The following is an 8,523-nucleotide window of genomic DNA, read 5'->3' as shown; positions in this document are numbered from 1 at the left end:
GCGGTCTCGAGTCGTGAGGGCGTGCGGGGGGGAGCCGCCGACGCTGCTGCCGCTGCCGCGCGGGGAACTATGCAGGGACCGCGGCGCGGGCGGGCGGAACAGCGGCGGGAGGCGGAGCGGCAGCGGCGGCCCCGGCGGCGGCAGCAGTAGCAGCAGCGTTAGGGCCCGGCCCGGCGCGGGGCGGGGCCGCGGGGCGGGCCGGGGCGCACGCGCCGCCCGGTGCGGGGCGATCGCGCCGCTTCGCTACATTGTATCCGCCGGCGGCGGAGAACAATAGGCGCCGCCGCCGCCCCCGGGCCTGGGCGCCGCGGCCGCCCCCGCCCCCGCCGCGACCCCCGACACCCTTCATGCGCTTCCCCTGCCCCGGGCGCGCCGGGCCTGGAACAGGTAAAAAATAAAATAAAATAAAATGTAGGAATAATAAAATAATAACCAAGCTAAGCCGGCCGCGACGCCCTGGGGCTGCGCGGAGCGGGGTCCCGGCGCAGCGGGCGCGGGGGTGCCGGAGCTGTGGGTGCCGGTGTGGCGGGGCTCGAAGCGCTCGGGGTGCGGGCGCGGAGCGGGACGGGACGGGCTCGACGCTATTGTCCCCTCGGCAAAGTTTGCCGGGGCCGGGGGAAGGGGGGCGGCAGCGGCGGGGCGGGCTCGGGGGGCGTGCGGGCCACGGGGAGGGGGTGCGCGGTCCCCGCCGGGGAGGGGGGCCCGGTGCTCGGTCCTGCTGCGAACTTCAGCCGAGCACAGCCCTCCGTCCCGCCGCGGCCCCCCGGGCGTCCCAGAGCCCCTTCCCGGTTCGGGGGCTGCAGGAGCCGCGGGACCCAGCGCGGGGGCGGCAGCTTCGGCTTCCCCCCCCCGGCAGGATGAAGGCTCGTGGGGGCCGCTTCGCCCTCCTGCGCTCCCCGGTCTGGGCGGGGGCTGCCGGCTGGGACCCCCTCCCTACGGCACGGGGGTCGCGGGTGGGGGGCAGCGAACAACTTCACCCCCGGCCCGCGCCCGTCCTGGAGCAGCCGAGCCTTTGTCCGGGCTGGGGAGGGACCCCGGGGGCGCGGAGACATCTGGGAGGGGGTCCTGGCCCGGCGCCCCGGCCCCGCGGGCTGCTTCGGGGTCAGAAAGTGTGTGTGGAATAAATAAAAATAACTCTCTCAGCCTGGCTTTGGGGAGGCTAAGGGTTTTGTTCACGTTGTCCCCGGCTGCTTTGGGGGTGCAGGGTTTGGGGGGCTGGGAAGAGATGTACCCTCCTCCTTCCACCGGTTTTCCGTGGTCCCGTGTCCGCCAGCCCCACTTTAGGCACCGGGGCAGAAGGTTGGGAAAGTGGCTTTAAAAACACTGACCAGATGCACTGATGACACTTTGAAAAAGGCTTTCCAAAGAAAATGAAAATAAGAAAAAAAAAAAAAAAAAAGAAAAAAATTCCCGGGCTGTTTTTTATAGTGGTGAAGGCTTTTTACATGCTGGGCTGATTTCAGCCTTTTTTTATGAAACTTCATTGAAATGTAGTGGCTGAGCCTACAAACACTTTGGATCGTGTGGAGTTTTCTTTTTTTTTTTTTCTTTTTTTTTTTAAACCTTACGATTAATGAGTTAAATTTATTGGCCAGCTGCCCTTTGTAACCATGAATGAGTTCCTAAAAAAAAGGCCAAAAAAAAAAAGGAATCTTTTATCTCATCCCAGGCCTCTCTTCCTCCCTCCCAAAGAAATATTTTTCTATCGTAGCAAGCTGGCCAAAAAGATCAATCTCCCTTTTGAAAAAAAATAATCTGTAAAATTAGGAAGAATAATATTTACCTATCTTGCAAGGTTGCCTGGAGGGCTTCATTTTTGCAAAAACACTCCGAAAACAAAATTTTTTTGTTTCCAGCCCCTTTTGGGAGTGGAGAGGTTCAGTTCTCACTGAGCACGGCCTGGCTGGGCATCCCCAAACACAGCCCCTGAAAAAGCAGCTGCAGGTGCTCGGCGACCCGAAGGAAAGAGCTGTAACATCAGACTTTTTTTTTTTTTTTTTTTTTTTTTTTAAACAAAACTCGGCAAGGACAAGAGAGCCTCCTGCGGGGAGCAAGTGTGGGGGAAGGCGAGGGGGCGAGCTGAGCCAGACAAGCGCCTGAGTGATAACTTGCCTGAACCCTTTGATAAATGAGTTCACTCTTCCCCCCCCCCCTTTTTTTTTTCTCCTTTTCCCCCCTTCATTCGCCACACGCCAGGAACAGAATTGGCCTGAACTAGTGGAATTGGCAGCAAAAAACTAACATACAAGTGTGTCTGGTCAATAGAACGCTTGTTCCTGCCGCTGGGTGCTGTGTGAGGACTCCGACTGTGCTCTGGTCCCGGAGTTGGACGCTGCTGACATGCTCAGGGTTTTTCTTTTCTTGCCCCTCCACTCTGTCTTTTTAAAATATTCATCAATGGGGTGGGTAGTTTGCTGTAGTCATTAAAATATTTCTCTCCCCTCCCCCTCGCTTTCTCCAGGACTGCCACTGTTGAGTCTGTGGGAATATGAATCAGCATCAGCAGAGAATGGCTGCAGTTGGGACAGACAAAGAGCTCAGTGACCTGCTGGACTTCAGTATGGTGAGCGAGCGCGGCCGGGGGGCTGCGCAGCCCCGGGGCTGGGAGCTGCACAGGGGAGGAAATGTGAGCCTGTAAATTGGACATGATGGGTTTCAGATGTGCTGTGTTTGTGTGCGTGCACATGTGCTGCAACTTGTTTATTTTCAAGTTAAAGCAAAGCCTCTGCCCCTCCTCTCCCCCTCTTCCCCTCAAACGTGTGTTGTTCCCTCGAAGGGAAGGCAGAGATATTTCTTTTCTGGATGGGAAATTTTGGGGGAATTAACAAGAGTTGTGTGTTCTCTGTTTAAATGCTCACTGGGTGACTGTTTCTGCAGCCATGCAGAGTGGTAACTTCAGTAGCTGATTAATCAAGCTTTTTTCCTCTCCCTAGGTCCAGACTATTAAACTTTTGCTCCCACAGGTTATTTTGTCACAGTTTGAAATGTGTCCAAGCTCTCCAGCGTGTTATTTTTGCAGGAGTTGGACACTTGTGCGCCCCATGCTCTGCTCTTCTGTATCCTGGAAACCTTGAGCTGCATTTAGGAGCTGTTTATTTTCAAAGAAACAGGACCCAAGAGTTCCCCATGAAGGGTGTGCACAGCTCGGTGCACAGCTCGGAGGGAGGAGAAGTCCCTTTAGTCACAGCAGAGCGGGGTTAGTTCCTGGCACATCCCGCTGTGGCACTGCCAGCGGTGCTGCCTCTCCTTGGCAGGTGACTCGTGGAGGGCAGAGCTGGTGTTCAAAGGCAAATAACTGTCTGTTGGGTTCCTGTGTTGTGTGCTGCACCCTCATGGCACTCCAAGCGTGTGTCTTGCTGTCGAGATAAGCAAACGTGCTGCAGAGATAGAAACAACAGCTCCAGGAGGGGGAATGGCCGTGAGAGTCACCCCAGCCTGGGTCACCCAGGCCACAGCCCTGCTGGGCTGATGTTCCTGCCCCATGGAGGAGAAGGGACAAGAAGTGGTGGCAGAGCTAGGGTCACCTGCTGTCCCGGTGGCTGTGGCACCTGGGCGTGTGCTGAGGCTCATCTGCTTTTCTGCATCCGCATGCTGAGGTTCAGCCCTGGGAAATAAATTTTTTTCTACAGCTGGGGATTGTGCCTGTCCTGACAGGGCTCTGTGCTGGAGGGGGCAGTGGGGTATCTCTCAGCCCCCCAAGAGCAATTCTCCTGCAGAGGAGGCCCAGTTCTCCCAGTTTCCTACTTCTGCTGGGAGGTTGGTTCTATTAAATTGCTGGTAATGGGCTTTTCTGGCAGAATGTTTTAAAGTGGGTACAGGGACTGCAGTGATGGTATCCCTGTAAAACCAGGAATCTGTTCAGGGCTTCCTGTGGTTATTTGTCCCTCTCAGAGATCCTGCAGGTTGGCAGGAGCCCTGGGGCTTTCCATCAACTGCACTTTGGGTCAGTAACCCAGAATCTGCTCCCTGACAGGGGCTGCAGCAGCTCCTGATTTGCTTTTATTCCTCCTTGGAAAAAAAATCAAATCCCATTCACCATTTAGAGCTTTAAAAAAACCCCAAGACCTTATTTTCCAATGTAACCAACCATCCTCATTTGCATGCCTAGAACGGTATTCCCAGGAGGAGTCTTGACCTGGTCCCTCTGTCCACAAATATTTCGTCCTTGGAGGTGTAGCCACACCAAAAAGGTTAAATTTGGGGTTGTATTCAATGCTCTTCCACCCGTGCAATTCTGGGAAGGACCAGAACTCTTCTTGTGCTCCTCAAGGCTGGTGTGGAGGTGCTGGGGGTTGCTGCTCACAGCACCAGGGCCTGGGAATGTCATTTGCCAGCAAATGACTCGAAGACGTTCCCTGCAGGATCCCTTGGCCGATGGGCTCCGGCACAGCCTGGACTGCAGCCAGCTCTGTTTCACAAACCCTCATCTCCACACACCCTTCTCCTCTCTTTGCATAAAGGGAATATTAACAGCTCTCCTCAAGGATGAGGAGCTGAAATGGAAAAGCTTCCTAGACAGTAGATGGGTCTGTTGAAGAGGTGCTCCATGGTTTGCTCTTCGCTGTGTCCTTGGGATACAGGATTTTTGACCACAAAGCTTGCTCTTTCAAGTGTATTTATATTTTTCTTTGAATAAACAGGAGTGGAGCATTGGTTCAGTAATCCTCTCCAGGAGAGTAGAGGGGAGGGAAAAGCCGAGATATTCAGAGCAGCTGGAAGCATTTGCTTCAGATCAGTATTTTGATTCCTTTTTTTTAGGGAAAATGTGTTCAGCCCCAGCAGTCTGTGGTCCAGCCCTGCAATGTGTTTTGCTGTGCAAGTAGAGAATTTTAAGGCCCTAAGGGGCTGGCATGGCCTGCCATGAGTTCCTGGGGTCAATAAATGATGGGGTTGTATGAGATGCTGCAAACTGGGATTGCAGTCCTGAAAAAAGAGACTCATCCCCTTTTTAATAAATAAATCTGTTGGGTGGATATTGAACTCCAAAGCACTCTCCAAAAGCTTTGTGCCACTGTAATTTGCCAAAAAGGGCAAAAATCAAAGGAACATGTAAGTGAGCAGGAGTCAAAGGAAAGGCTCAGTGATGGTTTGGGGTGTGCATGGCAGCACACTTGCCTCTACCCCCAGATAAATTGCCTTTTCTAATTACCCCAAAGTGCAGGTAATTTGTAAGCTTGCCTTCACCACTGCTCCCTGGCAGCAGGCCCAGATGGGCTGCCAAATCTGGAGAGAAGCTTTCGAGAAAAAATCCTACCTAAAGACCCAAGTGGGCAGCTCAGCCTATTGATTAGGCTGGGCTTTGGTGGCTGCCAGGCTTTGCAGCTCTGCCTGATGGGCACAGGCTGAGTATGGGGGGGACTGCCCTTGGCCTCTGCTGTCCAGAGATGCTCAACCATAAGGACTTAGATACGAGGAGAAGGTTCTTCCCACCCCGAGGGTGCTGAGCACTGCCCAGGCTCCCCAGGGAATGGTCCTGGCCCCAAGGCTGCCAGAGCTCCAGGAGTGTTTGGACAGCGCTCTCAGGGCTGCTCAGGGTGGGGGTGTTGGGGTGGCTGTGCAGGGACCGGGGCTGGGCTGGATGATCTTTGTGGGTCCCTTCCAGCTCAGGGTATCCCCGGATTCTAGGACTTTATGTGGTTACTGGTTATCCCAGGCAGTGTCTCCGCTGTGCCAGCGCTGGTGTGCAGTGGGAAGGTGCCACACAGGTGTCCTGGCTGGGCTGGGCTGCTCTGGAGGACAGGGACACCCCAGGCAGGGGACAGAGGAGCAGAGCAGCCCTGGGTGTGTTGGTGCCACCGAGCGCCAGCCGAGTTGGGAGCGGCTGTGTGCCAGTGCCAGCCGGGGGCTCTGGCAGGAGTGAGGTGCTGTTAACAGCCATGATTATTAGCAGAGTATTAACCATATGCTGTGGGGAGCTGCCTGGCAGAGGGGGATTCTGGCTCACTGCAGGGTGGGCAGGGGCTTGAGCAGTCACACAGGACCTGCCGCTCATCGCTGCGCCCGCGGCTGCTCCTGCTGCACCGTGACTCCCACAGCTCCAGCCCCAGATCCGGGGGTGGGAGCCAAAGTATTGGCAGCAAATAGGGCTGGAGAAGCTCCTGCTGCTCCGCTGGAGGATGCTGAAGCCATGCCCTGCTCCAGCCAAGGCCCAGAGCCTGCATTTCCATGGTAGAAGTTGGAGTTTTGTTCAGAGTGAAGCAGCTGTGGAGTTTAAAGTCTGACTACACACACAGTGGGCATTTGGGACTGTAGTCAGGAAGGTCTGTATTAAGTGAACATGTATAAAATGTCCTGCTGGCAATGTATTTTGAGTCAAATTCCCTCTTCTCCCCAAATTAACAGCTGAATGCTTTCCATGCTGCAAAATAGATTTTGGGTTTGGAGTTCAGGCCTGAGGTTGGTTCAGCCTGGAGTTCATCAGGTGGGAGAGGAGAGAATGAGCACTGATTTAATTTGAATAGAAGTACACTTCTTGATGTGCACAATAAATGATATGTTGCTTGATGTTCCTCATTTCTGGCAAATTCCCTTTCTTTCTTAGGAGTTTGCTGTATGAAGTGTGTGGTCTCTTGGCTATAACCTCCTCAGGGGTGGGTGCAGGCACTTGGATCTTCTCATTCTCTGGATTTGCCTCTTTTACCCAGGGAGAAATGAAGGGAGAATAAATTCTTTGGAAGGGGTGGAAATTCAGCTAAGAGGGAACGAAGAAGTTGTTGTCAGCGCTCAGGGAGGCTGGAGATAGGACTTGAAAAACCAAACACAGCAACTTAAGATAGGGGATTTTACATAACCATTCAAATCTACATTATTCAAATCTAACAAAGGCCAAGTAATGGCCCAGTTACAGCTCTTGAGAGCTCATGCCTAGGTCCCTCAATGCCTGGGTCCCCTGGTAGGTGCCAGCTCCGGTTCATCTCCTCCCTCCCCCCAGTTTATTTTTAAAGCAGCATTTAAAAGCAGAAAGGAAATTTGCAGTGGGTGGATGAACTTTGCCTCTGAGCAACACACGCCAGCGAAGGCACTTCACGTATGACTTGTGCCGAGCTCCTCGGGGCAGCTTCAGCCCACACCACAGTGGAAAAAGAGGCTGGGAGCAAGAAAACAGCCCAAAACGCCTCCTGTGGTTGGCAAGTGATAGGTGTGGACTGGTAACCTGGGGTTCTCTGCTCCCCATCACCCTTCTTTGACAGCATGAGGTTGTGTCAGGGCTTGCCATGGAGCTCAGGGCAAGGTTCTTCCCCCTGAGGGCGCTGGGCACTGCCCAGGCTCCCCAGGGAATGGTCCCAGCCCCAAGGCTGCCAGAGCTCCAGGAGCGTTTGGACAGCGTTCCCAGGGCTGCTCAGGGTGTTGGGGTGGCTGTGCAGGGGCAGGGGCTGCACTGATGACGCCTGAGGGTCCCTTCCAGCTCAGGATATTCCGGGGATTCTTTGCTTTAGCATCTCTACTTGCCCTGCTGCAGGAAGGGGTCCATGACTCCTAAATCCCCAGAGGAAGGAGAGCAGGAAGGTGTTGCATCAGCCTCAAAATCTCTCTCCAAGCAGTTGTAGGAGGGGAGAGGTTCCCTGGGCTTTGTGGGGGTGTTTTGAGGGTGCTGGGCATTGCTGTCCTGAGGGGACACTCCTGTTCTGCAGAAGCAGAAGGTGCTGGGTGCACAATGGAACAAGGCTGTTCCTTTTCTCCCTTCGTGTTTGCTGCTCAAACCTTGTATTTTTCAGCCTCAGCGAGTGCTGAGCAGAAATGCTCATGAAAAGAGCCAGCAGTGCTGGTTTTGGGGAGTTTTGTTTGTTTGGTTTGGGTTTTTTTTTTTGTTTTTCTTGTGTGAGTGTGTTTTTTGCTAGTTGGTTCATGGTGCATCCCTTCCCCCCTGCTCACACATGCAGACCTGCCCCTTGCCACTTGGCAAAAAGGGAGTTTGATCTCAATCTTCCCTACCTTGAGAAGAGGGAGTGAGCCCAGGCAGGGTGGGATCAGCCACCTAAGTTCAATTTTCAGCACGATTAGAGATGTTTGCAGAGCCCCCCTCCAGCCCTGCAAGGGGGAGGGGATGCAGGGAAGCCCTGCAGCAGTGCAGAGGAAGGTGAGCTGCAATCTTTAGGGTTTGTTTTTATTTTCTAGCCCAACTTCCTGAGGAAACAAAGCTCATCCGATGGTGGGGCTGCTGTGCCACCCCAAACACCTTGGGAGCCCCTGGGGTGAGCAGCAGCCTTGGGGCACATCTGAGGGGGCCAGGGGGCCGTGTGCAGGCAGGTGAGGGCAGGTGTGTGCAGGCAGCTGGGATGAACACTAAACACTGTTTACACCTTCATTTAAATCCGTGTATAAAACATCTACACCCTGCACATGCATATATATGATCCCAAATTTGTGCTCTTTATGAATGGCAGTTGGTTCCTTAACTGCTCTCTTTGCATCTCTACCACATTTAACTGTTTTTTGTTGGTTTTTTTCTCCTCCCCAGCATTTGTGAAAACAAAGCTAGGCAGACGATTCTGTACAAAGGAATGTTTCTGACCACAGCCAGAC

The 8,523-nt window shown here is 54.0% G+C and overlaps 1 protein-coding gene across 10 annotated transcripts in view; it reads left to right on the top strand.

The window, feature by feature from the left end:
- Window positions 1-241: 241 nt before the first annotated feature.
- Window positions 242-8,523, top strand: part of TCF3 (transcription factor 3) — an 81,962-nt gene continuing 73,680 nt past the window's right edge. For 6 of the 10 annotated variants that reach the window (XM_059870172.1, XM_059870165.1, XM_059870167.1 and 3 more), the window contains exons 1-2: window positions 243-387; window positions 2,462-2,563. In XM_059870172.1, the coding sequence (XP_059726155.1) occupies window positions 2,489-2,563 (75 nt within the window). In that variant the 5' untranslated portion in view covers window positions 243-387; window positions 2,462-2,488. Of the gene's footprint in view, window positions 388-2,461; window positions 2,564-8,523 lie in introns of all 10 variants that reach the window. The other 4 variants (XM_059870173.1, XM_059870170.1, XM_059870169.1 and 1 more) reach the window with 2 other exon arrangements.

This window comes from Haemorhous mexicanus, chromosome 29 (assembly GCF_027477595.1).
Source record: "Haemorhous mexicanus isolate bHaeMex1 chromosome 29, bHaeMex1.pri, whole genome shotgun sequence".
In the NCBI taxonomy this organism is placed as follows: domain Eukaryota; kingdom Metazoa; phylum Chordata; class Aves; order Passeriformes; family Fringillidae; genus Haemorhous; species Haemorhous mexicanus.
Note: the sequence above shows the minus strand (reverse complement) of the source record. Positions and strands in the feature narration are given on the sequence as shown.